At 40.1% G+C, this 20093-nt stretch overlaps 1 protein-coding gene across 1 annotated transcript in view; it reads left to right on the top strand.

Annotated features, from left to right (window-relative positions):
* Positions 1–3887: 3887 nt before the first annotated feature.
* CIB4 (calcium and integrin binding family member 4) overlaps positions 3888–20093 on the top strand; it is a 48185-nt gene continuing 31979 nt past the window's right edge. The window contains exons 1-3 of the mRNA XM_087719100.1: positions 3888–5726; positions 7806–7840; positions 15564–15660. Of these exons, the coding sequence (XP_087575226.1) occupies positions 5673–5726; positions 7806–7840; positions 15564–15660 (186 nt within the window). The 5' untranslated portion in view covers positions 3888–5672. The remainder of the gene's footprint in view (positions 5727–7805; positions 7841–15563; positions 15661–20093) is intronic.

Below are 20093 nucleotides of genomic sequence, written 5' to 3'. Positions count from 1 at the left end.
TCTGGTGTTGTTTCTAGCCTAATCTTTATTGTCCTGCTTACAGAAACTGTTTCTCTGGTTAACACTTATTACATTGTAACAGCTAAGGCGAAGCGCCCATCGACATAAGTGATGATGAATTGGCCACATCCACCCAGTCACATGATCACTGAGCCCGCCTACCCAGCCGGTCATTAAGGCAGAGAACTGGTTGTTAAATTATTTGAATCCCACCACTTCTGCCTAGGCAGGAAACCCTATACCGTTCGAGACGGGACAATTTAACAATTCTATTTAAATATTTAAAATATTTTTTAAAATATTTTTTTATCATTCACATTTCATTCTGTCCCTCATCTGGCATCCATTCTTTAATTATTCTTTCCCACCATTTCTTTGATATTAGTGTAACTCTTGTCTTGCAGTAAATTGTCCTGTGGCAAGTTGGCTGTGGTGAGTTGTCCCTCAGCGAGTTGGCCATAGGGTGTTGGCCAGAGGTGGGTTGCTCACGGTTCAGCCTGAATCAGCCAAACCGGTAGTAGCAGCGGCAGGCTTCGCCCACCAGCCCGGAAGCTTCTCTGCATGAGCAAAAGTGTCACACATGCGTGGGAGCGCACCCCTACTGGCAATAAAATAATTAGCGACCCACCACTGGTGTTGGCCATGGCGAGTTATCCTGCTGTGGTGAGTTGGCCCTGGCAAATTGGCTGTGGTGAGTTGCCTCATTGCGGTCCCAGCTTGACTGACAACAAGAAAGATGACTGACATACAACCTACTATGTGCAGTGAAAGTGGGTGAGACTCCAGGGGTTGCTGGCATCCTTTATTCACCCTTTTGTCAGTGGCACATAGAGTCACTAGATTTGTATAGCAGGGTGGGGGGACTAAGAATTCAAAGAAGTTAAGAAATGAGGAGGATTGGGATTGCAAACTACTTTGCAGCCAGCTGTTTCTTTGGGATGAAAGAGTGGGTGCTGCTGAGAAATAGAAGATTTTTAAATTAGAAGAGTACGACCTGAGGTTTGGATGACATTATTTTCTATCATACAATCAAGGTAAGGTTAATGTAGGTTTTTAAAAATCATTTTGACACAAAATACCATATTGAAAATATCAAATAATAAACTCAGATTATGCACCCAAATGCCTTTATGCTTCCTAGCACAAGAAGCATTTTAGAGGAAAGAAATAGCAGAATTTGAAGCTGAATTACGGTATGTATAAATATTGAACATATGCCAGAATGTAGAAACTTTTGCTGAAATTTGAAATAGAGGATGTACAAGTGAAAGAGATTATGGAAAGAAAGAAACTTTGATGTAACTTTAGAGTGAGAGAGGGTAAAATATAAATGTACTTATTGCTATTAAGAAGATGGAAAGTCACTTTATTGCTTCTTTTTTCTTGTTTTCATTTTTCTATCACTTTTCTTTTTCACTCTTCTATTACTTTTCTCCATTTTTCTTTTACTTAAAATCTCTATTGCTTTTATGCTATGAAAAAAAATCTTGAATAAGAATCATTATTTGTTTGTCAGTTTCTTTCTTTCTTTTTCTTTCTTTTTCTTTCTTTTTCTTTCTCTTTCCTTTCCTTTTCTTTCTTTCTTTCTTTCTTTCTTTCTGCCTGCCTGCCTGCCTATCTATATCTGTCTGTCTGTCTGTCTGTCTATCTATCTATCTATCTTTATCTGTCTGTCTGTCTATCTATCTATCTATCTATCTATCTATCTATCTATCTATCTTACAGGTATCTATCTAATTATCTATCTATCTATCTATCTATCTATCTATCTATCTATCTGAATCTATCATCTATCTATGAATCTATCATCTATCTATGAATCTATCATCTATCTATCTATATCTCTGTATCTATCTCCGTATCTATCTCTGTATCTATCTATCTATCTATCTATCTATCTATCTATCTATCTATCTATCTATCTATCTATCTATCATCTACAGGTATCTATCGATCTGCCTGCCTACCTACCTACCTATCATCTATCTATCTATCTATCTATCTATCTATCTATCTATCTATCTATCTATCTATCTATCTATCTATCTATCTATCTATCTTTCTATCTGGAGTGGGTATCTGTGGTGACCAACTCTGTTCATCTAGTGGATAGAATTATCCTTCACTTTCAGATATTTAGAAGCAGAAATTTGCTTTCAATTCTTTGCCCTTTGCAGCATATCTGACTGACTTCAAGCCAGGAATTCTCACAAAACTTCATTTGTTCCAATATAATGCCCTTTTAATTTAAAGTTTTCATTAGGAGGGTTTTTTTTAGTCTAGAGAAATAAATAATGCATTATTCAATCATACATGGCAATTTACACATTCACAAATTGATAAAGATAGAATGGAAAGGAAAAAAGTGGAAGAGGTGGAAACAAAAGAGGATTTTGTGTCCTTGGGAGAGTTATGAGTTATTACTGGATACCAACAGAGATCCAGATCATTTGTCCATATGGTCAGTCTATAGGAATCAAAATAGATTCAATAGATTCTCCCACTTCCCGCTCTTGCACATTGGGGAGGTGGCAAATCCAATGACTCTAAGCCCATTCTGAACTTGCTTCTAACCACTTTCTCTCTTTTGAAGCTAAAGTGACAATAGTGTACAATATGGCATCAATCAAGTATATAGTTTATAAAACAAACATCTTTTTGGAAACTTTAAAAACTCCAGCCAAAAACAGTTTCTATATTTACCTATGCTAAGTGGTACAATCAGTGCATGTGGTATTATTGTTCCAGTAATTCCAGTCCTACAATACCCCACTATCAAACAAAAGAAACAAGGAGCCAGGATAGCATTCAAAAGCACTGAGAGTTTATTCCATGCAATCTATACACAAGAATCTGATCTACTAATGGTTAAACAGACAATGACACCCTATAAGAATGGACTTCAAGGGGAACTAGTCTTAGGACTTTTTTGGGTGTGTGTGTATAGGGACTCCAGACAGATGATACATTTGACCCCATTCTTGGGCTCAGCCTGGTCATTTCCTATACTAACCACTGGTCAACCTAGATGAACTACCAAACAGTTCCAAGAATTGAGTCCAACATTTATATATCCCTTTGTTGATCTTCACATTAAATTATGTTACCAATAATGTTTTGGTGTCTGGGAATTCTGTTTCATAGCTTAATATCAAACAGAGCTTTTTGCAGAATATGATTCTAAAAAATCCAAATGGTGATTGTAATAATGTGCTTGGAGCTTTCTCTTGTTCTCGGACCAGGTGAAGGACAGCACTTAAATTGCACTGCCGCAGAAGCCATCTTGACTTTTTTTAACCATACCCTGAAGACAGACCTGGTATCAGCAGTTATGAGGTTTGGAGGTGTCAAAAATTGACTGGAGAAGGTTTACTAACAAAACTGGTGAGAGCTTCCCAGTCTGTGAGTTAGTCGCTGCCTTCAGCATAATTCACAGTAATGGAATTCATTCATTCATTCATTCATTCATTCATTCATTCATTCATTCATTTTAATAGATTTACATGGCTGTTCATTTTAAGTAACTCTGAGCGGCTCACAAAACAATAAAACCAATAAATAAATAAAAATCATAAATCCATAAAAACTGTGAAGTGATTAAACACAGAAAATGAAACAGAAGGCTGATTCTGTGGAGACTTCCCTATCTTCTTCTCCTCTTTCGTACATCACAGAATAGATTTAGATTAGACCACCTACACAATCTCAGAGAGTTGGTGATGATTCAAACCACTTGATAGGCTTGGGTACCAATTGCAATTAGATTGGAGAAATAACTATAGAAGGTACAGCATATTGAAATCAAGGAATATGACCCACTAGATCTAAATGAACTTCAACATCCAGCATGGTTCAACTGTGTCACAGCCATACCAGCTGGGGTGGCAGGACATCGTAACAATATTTAGAGAAGCATTATTCCACATTATTCTAGAGCATATGTTTTTTTTTTATGCCCAGTAAGAAAAACACACTTTTGTCCTTCATTCATACAAAGGCCACCAGTTAGTGTGCAGTCATTCATGTTCATATGAAAAAAAAATGGAGATGGGATTTTCTTTTTTTAATAAAATTACATATACTGATAGATTTCACACATTTTATTACAATATGCAGTTCTGTAAAGTTCTTCCGAGTTTTCCTCCTGAATTTTCCTTTTAAAAGCAAAGTTGTAAGCATAAACATTTTCTATCCTTATGAAACTCTTTCAGCTTTACCCCTTTTTCAGGTCACGGTAATTATACCCAATGAATTCAATGAAGTAGGAAAAATAGCTTGCTTAAAGTAGCACAATATAAACAAAAGGCTGAGGTGAGGATTTAGTTACAGACTACTGATATCCAAAATCTCTGCATCTTTTCTTTTCTTGAATTACTGAAATGAAGAAAAACATGAAAGAAAATAAGGTGGTAGGTTTGATTAGTTCATAACTCAGTGCATGATATGGACCCAGAAAATGAATTCATTCAGTAAGTGAATTATGTTTGATGCAAATTAAGTTAAAAATCATTCTGAACTCAAACTGAGAAGCAATTTCAATTCCACCAGATACACTATTCTTAATTTATTAAAGCACAGCACAATCCCTCTAATGGCAGCATTTAGCTGATCTTAGCTGACCTTAGAAAGCTAAGCAGAGTCAGATCTATCTAAAAGTAAATTCCAACTTGAAAGAACTACGGGGCACTATGTAACAAAATGAAACTCGGTGGTGAAAAATGTAAGGTTCTACATTTAGGCAAGAAAAACCAAATGCACAGGTGTAGTACAGGAGACAACTGGCTCAAGAATAGTAACTGTGATCCTGGAGTCCCAGTAGACAATCAGTTAAATATGAGCCAGCAGTGTGCTGCAGCTGCCAAAAACACCGATACAGTTCTAAACTGTATTAACAGAGAGATGGAATCCAGATCACATGAAATGTTAATACCACTTTTTGCTTTCTGGACTTTGAAAAAACAAAGCTGGGCTCCAAAATATGGAGTGTATTCAATCCAGCTATAGGCAAAAAGAATGATGAAACCTAACCTGCAACCCTAGAGCCAAGTGGGTTCCACCAAATCCTTGACACTCAAGAGACTAAAAGTATCATCAGGTTGTATTTTTAACGCAAAACAATAGGAAAATGACACATTTTTTGCAGTACTTAATCCCTCTAAATTGCAATTAGGTTTGTTTTTAAATGTAATGTAATCTTTGTTCATATTCCACCACTTTTTTGGCTTAACATTTCCACTTCTTAGAGCACATTGTCCTGCATTCTCCACTCAGGGTGTCTGCAGTGGGATCAAAGTAATCAAAATGGAAGCCCCACCACACAAAAGACTTACCTCTTTTTCACATCTTGACTATTTGACCTGCCTGATGCCAAAGGCCAAGTCCAATGTTGTGTCCCTGATCTAAAGAAACTCTATTGAAAAAGTTATTGTATTGATAAAGGAAAATATTTGTAGCTTGGGGTTGAAATGAGGGATCCTTGATGCTCTCTGAGCTTGGTTGTTTTCTTTCAGATGTTTGGTTACCCAAACTAGATAACATCATCAGTGCTCCCATGTCACAGGTTATTGTGCCCCCATACACTTGAAAGAGATGGAGCTGTGTTTATTAGTGATGTATATTTGGTTGCCAAGGGCTACAAGAGGCTTCTGGCCATTGAAATTCCAAGCAGGAGAATGGGCCAATGCACAAGTCACTCCATGAAGAAAGGAGAGTTGGAAGAATACCAGGTAAGAGGCATCCATTGGTTCTCATCATTATTCATGCCTTGTCAAAGGCAGGCATGTAGAACAGTTACCTTCCAAATGTTTGGGTACCAAGGACTAGTTCTGCAGGGGGGAAAACGTCCATGGACCAGGAAGGCATGGTTTCATGCACTACTTAGATCCCGCATATGCACAGATGAAGCTTTGTTAGCTTGTGCCATCCAGTTCGTGACAGACCATTGACTGGTACCAGTCTGAGGCCCAGGGGTTGGGCACCCTTGATGTAGAATACAAAAGCATATTCAGGTAAGTGGCATCATGTCATCTTGACAAAAACCCAGAACCCATTTCATATCCAACCAGTTAAGAAGCCACAACTAGCTATGATGTGATTGAAATGGCTGCCTCCCTTGTATGTCCAACTATAGTATATAGATAGGTTGATTGAATTAAGATTTCTCCAGAATAAACAAAAATGAGGCCCAGACAAATTAAGGCAGAGATGGACAATGGGTTGGTCCAGAACTATGTTCCCTTTTTCTTCTCACGTCAAGGTTTTGGAAAGCAGAAGGTCAAAGGGCCATTGATTCAGTAGATTCATCAAGCTAGACAAGTCACAGAATATCATGTTTTGGGCCTTATCAAATGCTTTATTTTCAACCACAAGGAAAATATATCTTTGTTTTTACTGGTTTGCCCCATAAGTTCAGCAGCCCAGTTTCTGGAAAGACTGGGCAATGAAAGAACATACGCAATCCATTGTTTGCAAGTTGCCCATCCTTCCGTTGTTGTTAGTTGCAAAGGGGTGGCTGACCCATCGCGACCCCTTGGACAACATTCCTCCAGGCCTTTTTGTCCTCTACTATTACCTGGAGTCCATTTAGGCTCACTGCTTCAGTGACTCCATCCAGCCATCTTATTCTCTGTCATCCCCTTCTTCTTTTGGCCTCGGTCTTTCCCAGCATTAGGCTCTTCTCCAGTGACTCCTTCAGTTAGGGATACACAAATCTTTCATGCAGCCTGCTGAAGAGGATCCTATACCTCCTTTTCAATTCAATTCAATTCAATTCAATTTATTACATTTATATGCCGCCCTTTTCACCTGAAGGGAACTCAGGGCGGCTCACAACTCAAACCAGGGAAGGGGAATACAGACAAAAAAAAAATTTTTTTTTTAAAAAAAAGCATAACAATACATAATTTAAAACACACAACAGTCATACCATTCAAGACGGGGGCAACAGCTCTTTAGCCCCAGGCCTGTCGGAACAGCCAGGTTTTAAGGGCTGTGCAGAAGGCCTGGAGGGTGGTGAGGGTCCGAATCTCCACGGGGAGTTCGTTCCAGAGGGTCGGAGCAGCCACAGAGCAGGCTCTCCTCCGAGTGGTCGCCAGTCGACACTGGCCGGCGGATGGAATTCGGAGGAGGCCTAATCTGTGGGATCTAATCGGTCTAGTGGAGGTAATTGGCAGCAGGCGGTCTCTCAAGTACCCAGGTCCAATACCATGAAGGGCTTTATAAGGAGATCACATGACTCTGAATATGAATAGCTGAGGAGCAACAGGATAAGAAGAATATTGCTATAATGCTATGCTCCTGGGCTTCCCAGATATTCCCAGATAATGAAATTGGATGCTGCAATAGGTAGGCTTTTTATTAATCCATCTTAAATCTGTTGAGATGGCTCTATCCAGAACCAAGAGCTCATGTTCAGGCCCTGCATCTTCATAGCAGGATGCTTGTTTTGTTTCTCTTGACACCGAGAGGTAAGAGTCTCCTAAAGCCACATGACTGTTCTCTTACCTCTCTGATAAATTCCACACATTTTATAAAAACATTATTTTAACTTTCTTAGGATATCACAAATAAAGGCAAAGGGAGGCTTCTCACATTTATTTTATGTATTCCTATGTTGAAAACCAGACGATTTGTGCCAACGCTGACTTGATAGGCCAAATGTATGGTTGCATTTACATTTGTTTTTTCTGTCTGTGTGTGTTTTAAAAGAAGCAGATAAGTTATCTCTATCCTTCTATCCCATCACACTGGAAACAGAAATAAGGATGGCTCATTTTGTAGTATGACATCTTTGTCATTTCCTGCAGGTGTTGACATTTCTCACCAAAGGAGAAATACTTCGGTAAGTTGATCTTTAATTTTATTTCACATAGTCTGAGTTTTGCTATAAGTAAAGAAGGCCAATCCAGATCAGAGCCGTTGTGGGCGCAAGAAGCTGACATTAATATTCTAATCTAAATTGGATGACCAGTTTTTGTCCTAGGGTTTTTTTAAAAATGGGGAAGTCAGAGATGTTAAGGACATATTTAAAGTCAAAGCAGTTTTGCCCCAGGTTAGTGATTTGAGTCATCAATGTGTAAAGTTATATGGTTTAATGAGAAATAAGAAACTCTTGTTCTCACAGTAGGAGCTGGAATCATGCTTTGCTTTTCTGGTTAGCCAAGGGGTTGCAAAAATTGCAGCCAATTAGGAATGATATTACTAGAGGACTATGTGTGTGAAATGTTTGGTCTTTTGTGGTTTCTTTTGAGGTGGGCTTTCAAAGTGTGAAATCAATCCCTTAAACCATTGCAAGACTAGTCATTAATTTTGACCTTCAAGTGCTGAAAACACACAATATTGATATTTTGGCTACATCCCGAGGGAGTGAGGAGGTAGGCAAATACATCTATCATACTTCTTGCATGGTGTAAGTTGCTTGAATTTTTGGAGCTATAATTGCCTTTCATAGTTAGCTGTGAAGAACTAATCCATTAACCATCCAAGCGTTATTTACATTCTTAAAGGTTCTATTGATGAAAGCAGGGAGCTCAATTTGAAGCCATATACTAGTTAGCACACAAGTTTAGTTCTCAGGCAGAGGATTCACCCAGCTTGAATTAATCTGTGATATACTTTAGGGTTCAGGGACGTGCAGTCACTAGAGCAGTGATGGCGAACCTATGACACGCGTGTCAGTGCTGACACGCGTAGCCATTTGGGGTGACACGCACAGGATTTCATGCGATTCATCCTCGGCTCCTGCACGGCCGCCGAGGATGAAAGAATCTGTGCTGGAGGAACGGGGGGGGCGGGACGTGTGATCTCCCCTGCCCACACTCACTTACTGTATCGCCGCCGCCCCTTTCTGAGTGCAGGGGCTGCTGGTAAGGCGTGCATGCCGTGCGCGCACACGTCATCAGCGCGGCGAGGGAGGACCCGCAGGAGAGGAGCGCGGGAACAGTGCGTGCCTCTCTCCAGTCAGGCCGGCACAGAGAGTCTACTCCTGGGACTGTCGGTTACGACCGCACCACAGCAGGGAACAGCGGAGTGCCAACGGGAACTGTGAGCGCCATTAGCAGCAACTATTGGGGTGCCATGGACTTGTAATTGCCCACAATAACTGAGATAAGTGAGGGGGAGGTTGTGTTAGCTTGTTAGGCTAGTTAACCCCTAATTGGCTATCTATAATTCTATCTGCTGTCACTGGCCCACTGATGGAGCACCAAAAAAATAAAAAACAAAGGTTAAGTAAAGGGAGTGGTAGTGGCAGTGGCCGACCCTTTCAAGAGACATGGAGCGAAATGTATGGCATTATAGAAAAAAATGGCAGATCATTTTGCGTTCTATGTACTGAAACGGTAGTAAGCAGAACGTGGAATATAAATAGACATTTTGAAACTAATCATTCCCAGCTCTTGGAAAAAAGTGAGGATGAAAGAAGTTACTAAGCAGGTATGTTAAATAATTTGTTTTTGGTTTATTAAATACAATTATATATTGCAATTATACATTTTTGTAGTTTAAACTATAAATTGCGCAAAATTATGTTTTTGTCGAAGTGACACACAACGCGAGTTATGCTCGATTTTTTGCCGATTTTTGACACACCACGCCAAAAAGGTTGCCCATCACTGCACTAGAGGCAAGGGAGGCGGAGCCTCCCCAGTCTCCTGAGAGAAAGGAAAGAGTTTTAAATATTTTTTTTAATGAATTAAAGCCAGGATAGTTGCTACCAGATTTCAAGTCACAGTGGCTTGGTGTCTGCTCTCAGTGTTAACTAGGAGGAGGCCAGAGAACTCGGGGCCTCTTTTGCTTAAGGAATTTTTCGCCTTTTAAGGCGGAGTTAAAAAGCAAAAGATTTAATATGCAAAAGAGGCACTGATTCTCCCGCCTCCTGATCTGGGAGCAGCGAATCATGTCTTGCACTTGAGCGACTGCACAAGTGCAAGGGTGATTCTGGAGAGGTTTTTCTTTCACCAGCCGCCATTTCTTCTGCAGCCAGCCCAGCACCGAGCAGGGAGGAGGAGGAGGAGGAGGAGGAGGAGGAGGAGGAGAAGAGCAGTGAGCCCTTGTGGCTGGCTGGGGAGGGACTCACCGCTCTTCTCCCAGCCAGCCAGCCACTCACCCCCACCCGACCTGCTCCCTGCCTGGCCGGCCAGCTGGCACAAAGACTCACCGCTCTTCTCCTCCCAGCCAGCCAGCCACCCGACCTGCTCCCAAGAATGTCAGCGGGGACGGAGGAGGCAGGGGGCGAGGCGGCAGAGCGCGGCAGCGGCAAGAAGCAACACCCCTGCCGCTGTGTCCAACAGGCATCTCGCGTTTATGTCCATCATAAACGAGAGACACCTGTCGGACACAGCGGCGGGGACATTGCTTCTCGCCACTACTGCGCTCTTGCCTCACCAACGGTATCCCTCACTGCACGTCACTGTTAGGGTTATGATGCAGTGGTGGGCTTCCATTTTTTTACTACCGGTTCGCTCGTGCGTGCCCGCACACAATGCTTCTGACCATGCACAGAAGCGTCCGGGCGGGTGGGCAGAGCCTCCAACCACTGCCTGATCCGGGCCGATCCGGGAGCACCCTACCTCTGTTATGGTGTCAGCAAAGAGCTTTATAACAAGTAGACTGATCCAGTAAATTAGGACCTTGGCAAATTTTTCTGAGTTCAGAATTAAGTCTATCAAAAACAAAAAAGCACTTGATGGAAATTCATCAAATGAAGTCAGGACAGGCTTATTACAGAGAAAAACAGTGATATTAGAAGACACTGTTTCTTAAAAGTATGAAAGCAGAGTTTCTTATTTTATTGGGAGCCTATTTGTCTTTGAATTAATTTGGATGCTTGGTGACAATATATACAAATCTATTAAGTTTTCCAAGCAATGTTCTTGCGTACTACTTACAAAGTATTCACCATTGCCTTCTTCCTAAAACTGAGAGAACACGTGGCCCAAAATATGTTAATTTGATGGCATGTGTTGAGTTTTATGGTTGCAATGAAATTATTCAGTTAATAAAGTGGAGGTTTGCAAGAACCAGCTTTTCTGGTTACTGTTTACTTCCTATTTTCCCTTCTAAAAATATAAAAGAGAAAATATTTTTTGAATATGTTTTGAAATATTCATGAGTTAGCGTCAGTAAATGCTTGAGCAAACTGTGAGAGAAACTTATTTGAGTTCAGAGGATTTGGTACTTTTCATGTCTTGCTTCAGGTATTGGTTGTACTTCGTCATGTTTCACCAAGACACTTAGATCCTTTTCACAAATGTGCTGTTATCCCACATTGGTCTCCTTCATTTCATGCTTTTAATTAGTCCTACTAATTAAATACAAGATGGTACTTGTATTTGTCCTTCTGAAATCCCTGTTGTTGGCCTTTGCCCATTCTTTTAAGTGTTCAAGATCAGTGATGGGTTGCAGGCAGTACGTCCCGGTACGCACACACTGGTGCCTGCCGGAAGCAGCAGCCACCGTACGGGAATGGTGCTTTGGTTCAAAAGTTTTATTTCTTTTTCTTTTAACACAAAAATTTCATCATTCCTCAATCCGTAAGACATCGAAGTACAATTTTTGTGTGTCAAAATAATTCTAGTTTACCACCAAATTCTTGTCTAGCCTAATCTATACCCCTCCCTCCCCCCTCCCCCCCAACCCCCTCCTCCTTCCCCCCGACTTCCCAGAACCCGTACACGGTATGGATTTTTAACAAACACAGTCTAAAATCTATTGAGAAAAAAGAAATAAAGAAATTAATGACATTCTACATTGACCTTAGCTGCTTCTTGCTGAACTATCTTTAAACAATTTAAATCATTTCTGATCTTAAGCATAGGCTAGCTGGAATTTCTTGGTCCCGTATTTATTTTGTATATAGTCAATCCATTTTTTCCAGTCTCGTTTATATCTCTCATTTGAGTGATCTTTAAGATATGCCAATATTTTAGCCATCTCGGCTAAATTTGTAACTTTCAATGTCCATTCTTGAGTTGTAGGCACGTCTTCCTTCTTCCAGTATTGCGCCACCAACAGTCTTGCTGCCGTTATTAGATGCAGAATCAAGTTAGTCTCTACCACTGTAAAGTCAGTACATATACCTAGTAAGAATAACTGAGGAGTAAACTTTATCCTTCTTTTAAAGATATTTTGCATAATCCACCATATTTTTATCCAGAATGCCTTAACCTTTTGGCAGGTCCACCATATATGATAATAGGGGAATGGTGCTTTGGAGTGCCCGCCTACCCTCATTCCTTACCTGTATTTGAAGGAAACGGGCCATCTGCGCATGCATGCACAGCGTAAGGTGCCCACGCGATGCTCTGCCGAGCAGCTGAAGCATCGCAGGTGGTGGGTGCGCAACGTGTGTTCCCGTGGTGCACGCCCGGCTCCCGTTGCAGCGTACCGGTTGCAACGGGAGTCAAAACCCACTACTGTTCAAGAGCATTCTAACTCTTGATATTGTTGTTTAAGAGGTTTGATAAATTAATAGCCAGTTTTTGTAACACTTTATCCAAGTGGCTGATAAATAAGGTGAACATTATAAGTGCTAAAATGGAGTCCCACAGTATGTCACTTGCCACTTCCTTTTATCTTGATGCAGAGTCCTTGATAAACACTCACTGGGTATGTTTGTTAAACCAATTCTGTATATTTAGTGGTAGAATAATCCAGCTCACATTATCTGATCCTCTTTGCATGGATCTTAAAAGAGACTTCATTAAATTCTTTGCTAAAGTTAAGGTTGTTACAGAATCAAAATAGTACTTGTAAGAACAATCTTTGCAATCAGTTGTTTGCTTTTGATATTCTTCCTGCTTTTCCCAGATCCTTCACTAGAAAGAAGTGAATAAAACACTAATTATTCTCCCAGCTCTTTCAACCTCCTGGCTTGTTCTTTATAGTATCTTGCAGCATCTTTGAATCTGTGACCATTTATGTTATTTGTTCCCAGGTGGAGGTGTAGATATTTGTCAAAGGGCTTAAATAATCTTTGAGCTTTTCTATTACATCTTGAATGTGTGCCCCAGGAAGGGAACACACTTCTCTAGATCTGAAGGTAATCAATGGATTACGCAAAATGTTGTAGCAGTAGTCAAAATTTAGTTGCTACACATTAATAAAAACAGTATACCAATGCTCTTATTAGCAGAAGCAGCATAAAAAGTATTCTTCATTAGTGACAGAACCAGCAGCACACAGCTAGCAGAACTTATTTATTTTTGTGCATGTGTGCGTGTGTGTGTATGTGTATCAACAACCTATCCCATCCAGAATTAATGTTATCGGGTGGGGTAATAGAGAGGGAGAAAACCTTCCTTTTTTAAAAAAAGGGGTAGAGCTCTTTCAAAAGGAGCATTAAGCAGACATATATAAAAATGGCCACATGAATCCAATAAGTACTTCGGTTAAGCATCACAAGGCAAAGTACTACATAGCCAGTAGACACAAACACATTAATAGAAGGCAAGCAGATAACAAGTCCTGGCAATGGTTAAGAGCAGGAAAGTTGAAGAAAGAGACAGAGGGTCTAACTGTGGTTGCACAAGACCAAACCTCAAGAACAAATGCACACAAAGATAGCATTTAGAAGACAGTAGAGGTCATCTCCACAAAGAAGCCGAAGTGGCCTACCTAGTTAGCGGTTGTAAGAAGATCACACACACTGGTTACAAGCAACAGCATGACAAAGTAATAACAATAGTGCATTGGAATAGCTACAAGAAATACCACTTGCCTATAAAGAAGGATTGGTGGGAATACAAAATATACAGAGTAATAAAAAAAATGAAGTGCTTTGGGACAAGCACTTTGCCACATAACACCCCAGACTTAACAATTGTCAATAAGACAGACAAAAATGTTTGTATAGTGGACATGGCAGTATGTGGAGACAACAGAATGGAAGAGAAATCACTTGGGGGGTGGGAAATCACAAAATGCAAAGATCTGCAAATAGGACATAAAAATAATACCAATAGTGATAGGCGTCTTGGATGCAATCCCCAAAGTATCTGGAACTTCCCTTTATTAACACTAGTAGCATAGATAAAATCATCACCAGTCAATTGCAAAAGGCAGCTTTACTGGAAACAACTTACATCCTGCAATGATTTCTTTAACACCATGAAACCTGCCTATTCCAGTTCCTTAGAAAAGACTGTGTAATTGGATAAAAAGGCCAAATCTAGTATAAATATTTGGATGACTATAGGTAAAGGTTCCCCTCGCACATATATGCTAGTCATTCCCAACTCGAGGGTGGTGGTGCTCATCTCTGTTTCAAAGCCAAAGAGCCAGCTCTGTCTGAAGACATATCTGTAGTCATGAAGTCGGCATGATTAAACACTGAAGGTGGGTTGCTCCTGGTTCAGCCCAGATTGGGTGAATTGGTAGTAACGGCAGCGGGAGGCTCTGCCCATCCGCCTCGACGCTTCTGCACATGCACACAACTGCCACGAGCGTGCGAGCATATACAGAAGCGAACCAGTAGGAAAAAAATTAGAAACCCACCACTGCTTCCCACCAAAGGTGATTCCTATTTTTCTACTTGCATTTTTTACATGCTTTCGAACTGCTAGGTTGGCAGAAGCTGGGACAAGTAACAGGAGCTCACTCCGTTATGCTGGGCTAGGGATTCGAACCACTGAACTGCTGACCTTTCTGATCAACAAGCTTAAGTCTTAGCCACTGCATCCCTGGATGACTATACAGTTATTAAACAATAGATCCCCAGTGAGGCACTACCTTGATGTGATGGAGGACCTGTGTGCTTCAGGATGAGCGCTATGCCAAGGTTCAGTCATACTGGACAGGTCCTATCAGAGGATCATAATATAGTAGTGGATTGGAAACCCTAGATAGTTTGGCCAGAAAATTAATGGCAATGAATCATACCCTTCATCCAGCCAGTGATGCTGACAGTTTCTATTTACCAAGGAACATAATAGGTGTGGAATGTTGCAAGTATCCCAACCAGTTAAAAGAAGAAAAAAGGGCATTGGAAGAATATCTGAAGAACAGTGAAAAAGATGCACTGAGGGTAGCAAACCAGGAAGGCTCACTGAATACCATTGAGACCAAACTAGCCTAATGAGAAAGATCAGATGAAATACAGAAAAGAAACACAATGAGGCAAAGCATTACATGGCACGTACACACAAACACAACTAGAAGGCGAAGGTAGGGGTTTGAAAAATATTTTCTTTACTTAAGCCATACCTTCAATTTCTTTGGTTCACAGTTTCTTCTTCTTCTTTTCGTCCTGTGTGTAACTGTTTACTGTCAAAAGAATTACATAATGGGCATGAATGAATGTCTGGATGGTTGACTCTGATTTAGTCCTGTTGCTTTATTGAGTTTTGATGGCTTCAAATTGTTAGGTAATGTGGTGAATTTTAATATGTTAAATATTCATGTAATTGCTGTTTTAGTTTGATGTTTTCTTAAGTGGGGGGGAGTGGGCTTTATAAAGCCTTGTGAAAGGAGTTGAGAATTTAAAATCAACATGCAAAATAGGGTTTATGGCAGCCTTGACAGCTAAGGTCTGTATCAGCCCACCCATTGCTTTTTTCCATTTGCAGGATCCATGAAACTTTTTGTAGTTCATGCCCCCAAGGAAAAGATTACAGGAAAGAAAAACTCACAGCGGAGCAGGTGTGTAGCTGGCCACAGCTGAAGGTAAGCCTGAACACTTGCTAGCAAAAAAAGAAGAGTTTATGAACAGTATTCTCTGAATGAAAAGTTTAATTGTTTCTCAGTGTAGGTCGAAGGAGGGACTTGATGGCTCAGTGGTTAGGACGCAGAGCTTGTCGATCAGAAAGGTTAGCAGTTCAGCAGTTCGAATCTCTAGCGCAGTGTAACGGAGTGAGCTCCCATTACTTGTTCCAGCTTCTGCCAACTTAGCAGTTCAAAAGCATGTAAAAATGCAAGTAGAAAAATAGGAACCACCTTTGGTGGGAAGGTAACAGTGGTCCATGTGCCTTCGGCGTTTAGTCATGCCGGCCACATGACCAAGAAGACATCTTCAGACAGCGCTGGCTTTTCGGCTTTGAAATGGAAATGATCACCGCCCCCCAGAGTTGGGAACAACTAGCACATATGTGCAAGGGGAACCTTTACCTAAAGGGTGAAGGAGAGATATAATAGGGAACTTTTCCTGCTGCCCAGGAAGGTAGAGTCCTACCAACCAGATGTTTTGCTAAATTGTTCTTTTCCTTCTGTTGCCTAGATCACTTCTGCCAGTCAACCCCCTTTTTCTAACAGAAGTATTTCCTTTCACCACCAAGCCGTGGTGGCGCAATGGTTAGAATGCAGAATTGCAGGCAAATTCTACCCACAACCAGAAGTTCAATTCTGACTAGCAAAAGATTGACTCAACTTTCCATCTTTCTGAAATCAGTAAAATGAGGACCCAGATTGTTGGGGGAGCAATATGCTGATTCTGTAAACTTCTCAGGATATGCTGTAAATCACTATGAAGCAGTATAATGCCATTGCTTTTGCAATTTACTGAACTGTACAGTTCATGGAATCAATTTATGAAAGAGGAACATCGTTGTATATTCTTCCTGCATGCTAGCATTTGTTACTGTACATGCTATCCTTGGATACCTTTTCACTGCAAAATGAAAAGAAGCCCAGTTTAGCATTATGGAGGCATATACTATATATCGCACAATAATCCAGAAGGACACTGTGCATGGTCATCCTGATGATCTATTAACTGTAATAAGCCTGGGCTGTGTAATGACAGATGATAGGACTTGCAGTCCAAAATTAACCTATCAAAATTAACCAATCAGATTTATAGTACAAGAAGAACGAAGACACTCTATTCAGCAATCCAGTTTATGCTACTGGTAACTAATGACCACAACTGAATCCAGAATTTTGGTTGGAAGTTTTGTTCATCAAGTGAGAAGGTAGCCTTGAAGAAGATTGCCTATGTTCTTTCCTGCCCAGGAAGCCACTGAAGGCAATTTTCCTCAAGCCTAGAGAAACAGTCTTTCTCAAAGCTATTCAGGAACAAGGAAGTCATCCAGCAGAGTTCCAGTTCTGTCAAACTATTTACTAAATCTGCATTACTATTACTATTAATCCTCTCATCATTCATATCACCCATCTCCTCCCACTTATGACTGTAACTTTGTTGCTTGTATCCTTACAATTTATATTGATTGTTTCCTGGTATGATTTGATAGCTTATTTGTACCCTATGGCTATCATTAAGTGTTGTACCTTATGATTCATGACAAGTGTATCTTTTCTTTTATGTACACTAAGAGCATATGCACCAAAGTCAAATTCCTTATGTGTCCAATCACACTTGGCCAATAAAGAATTCTATTTTATCCTATCCTATCTTATCCTCTCTCACATGGAGCCAGTGTGCTGTTAGCAACTGCAGGGAAAGAGAAGAGTAAATGGACTTAGATGCAGTGGGGCACAGAGGAGGCTCAGACCACTTGGAATTGGTGGGGAGGCAATGGAGGGACAAGGCCATGTTAGGGTGGGGAAAGAGTTGCAACTGCTTCTACAGTTATTAAGGTAGGTGTGCAACCAAACACCCAAATTTTGATCACATGACCACAGAAATATTGCAAAGGTCAGAACTTCTGGCAGGGGTCATAAGCGCCTTTTGTTCAGCAATTGCTGAGTTAACAGTTGTCAAATCAAGGGCTAGCTGTATTCACAGATTGGGAAGGGATTCTTCTTTCTCTCTTCTTTTTTTATCATTTTATGAACTCCTTAGATCAGGCAACTTTAAGACTTGTGGACTTCAACTCCTAGAATTCCTCAGCCAGCAAAGCAGAATGTGTATTGAAAGCATCATTGAGATGGCGAAGTAAGGAGAATGTAAAACTGGAGGAGGAGACTATCTATTATACTCTGTATAATTTATATTACATCTGAAGAGTTGATTAACCTCTTGAACAGGGGTCTCCAACCTTGGCAACTTTATGAATTTTGGACCAGTAAAGCTGGCTGAGGAACTCTGGGAGTTGAAGTCCACAAGTCTTAAAGTTGCCAAGGTTGGAGACCCCTGCCTTAGATGATAGATAACTTCATCTGAAATACAGCTATAGGAATGAACTGGCCATAGTGGTTCAATACTGAACTTAATTCCCCATGGCAAAGCATGTGAATATTAATTCCATTTACAAAACTACATTCAGCTCTAGTTTGTTCCTATCAGAACATCTGCTCCTTTTCCTTCAACACAACTGCAAAAATTAAAATGGTACTTCCCCAAGTTCCAAACTACATATATTCCATCCCCACAAACCTATGTGCAGGAAGAATATCTTGTGCCATGTTTCAGATAAAAGGCCCATTAATACAACACTTCCTCCACCATTATGGGTTTAACTAAAGTCCAAACCTAGATTGTTTTGTCATTTGATGCCGTGTCCTCCTGACAATATTGCAATCTCAACCTTTGCAGCTTGCACTCCAATTTTAGCAGGGACAGTCCTGGATTTTTTTTTTAATGAAAAGTTGTTTGGGGTGCTTTTGGAATTACATTTCTGATTACTTTGTGACTGCATTGTGTCACCAGTGCACACATACAGCTTAATGAGTCCATGTGAACACCAAAAAGTTCTATGCATTGTTCACACCTTTGCCATTTCACACATCGCAGATGCTGAGGGATATTTTGAACTTGATAACACATTGTAGAACATTTATATTTTTGCAGCAGATTTTTTTTTTCACCAAAGAGCATTAATTTTGTTGGCTTTTTAAAGCACGGATAGAAAGCTTGCATAGCAAAGGAATACAGCAGCAACTAACGCAACTGAAATACAGATTCGGATCATACCGCCTATTTAATGGGGGAAATCTAAAGCTTGATAATCTTAACAAATGGCTGTCTAATCCCTGATAAAAACCTTCAGCAGTGCAAATGGAGATGTATATTGGAGATAGACTGAATATGAGACTATAAGCTTGTCATACTTTCATTGGTAAAGTGTTAGAGAGAGATGGCTCATTCCTCAGATACTTGCATCTTTAACAGCCTATAAGCTCTACTGGCTATAAGAACAGCTTCAAAAAAGTAGGCTGTAATGGAACATTGATTGATTGATTGATTGATTGATTGATTGTCATATAATTGTTATTGATTTTTAGCAATCACATAGCTTTTCTCCATGACGATCTGTTTCTAATCTGGTCTTGTAGTTCTCTTTGCCGCTGTAAATGACTCCATCCACTTTGCCTTTGGTCGTCCAGTTTTTCTTTCTACTTTTCCCAGTGTTAGAACTTTCTCCAGGGAGTTAGATCTTCTCACATCATGTTCTAAATAGGATAGTTTGAGCTGGGTAATTTGTGCTCGTGTAAGTGAGACCGCTGAATTGACTGATGGAACAATTTTAGAGTTAGACTAAGTTGTAATAATTATTTGTTTGACTACAACTTCATTTGCTGTGGGAATTCAATCATTGTGGTTAGTTAACTAGGATGTATAGCTAAGAGTCATGTGTGACCCTATATGTGGAGGTGTGCATTGTGCTCTCTTCATCCCCATCTTTCTCAATTTTAAACTCATTTCATGTTTACTTATTGTTTGTATATTTTAATGTTTTTATTGGCTTTTAATGATTGTGAGCCATTTAGGGTTGCCTCCAGGCATAAGATGAATGAATGAATGAATGAATGAATGAATGAATGAATGAATGAATGAAAATGAAAAACCTACCCATTCTGGATATCATTCCACTACCACTGCCACCTTTGGCTGTAAAATCTGGTCCCAATGCTAAATCAGATTGAACAGAAATCTAATCATAGACCCAGCTGTCCCAATGAGTTGTTATAGTTTCCTAATATCATCAATAAGCAAAACTACTGTTGTCTAATATATCTAGGAAGGTTGAAGAGGGCAATGTACAGTAGGCAACCACATAAATTCAATTACAGTTTATTACCCTTTTATTTGCTACAGGTCTTCTGATGTACATTCAAAAAGAAAATAGTGAGTGGATTATCTATTTTCCTATATTTAAAGGAAAACTAAGATTGTGCAACAATCAAATCCTGATGTCTGCTCAAATCTTGGCAAATATTTCAAAATGTGCATTGGGAATAATTTATGTTGGAAACTCTAA

This window comes from Thamnophis sirtalis, unplaced genomic scaffold (genome assembly GCF_051295495.1).
Source record: "Thamnophis sirtalis isolate CommonGarterSnake01/CBP01778 unplaced genomic scaffold, rThaSir2_p1.2 scaffold_6, whole genome shotgun sequence".
Lineage (NCBI taxonomy): Eukaryota > Metazoa > Chordata > Lepidosauria > Squamata > Natricidae > Thamnophis > Thamnophis sirtalis.
The sequence above is the reverse complement of the archived record's forward strand: the minus strand, read 5'-3'. Positions and strand labels throughout refer to the sequence as shown.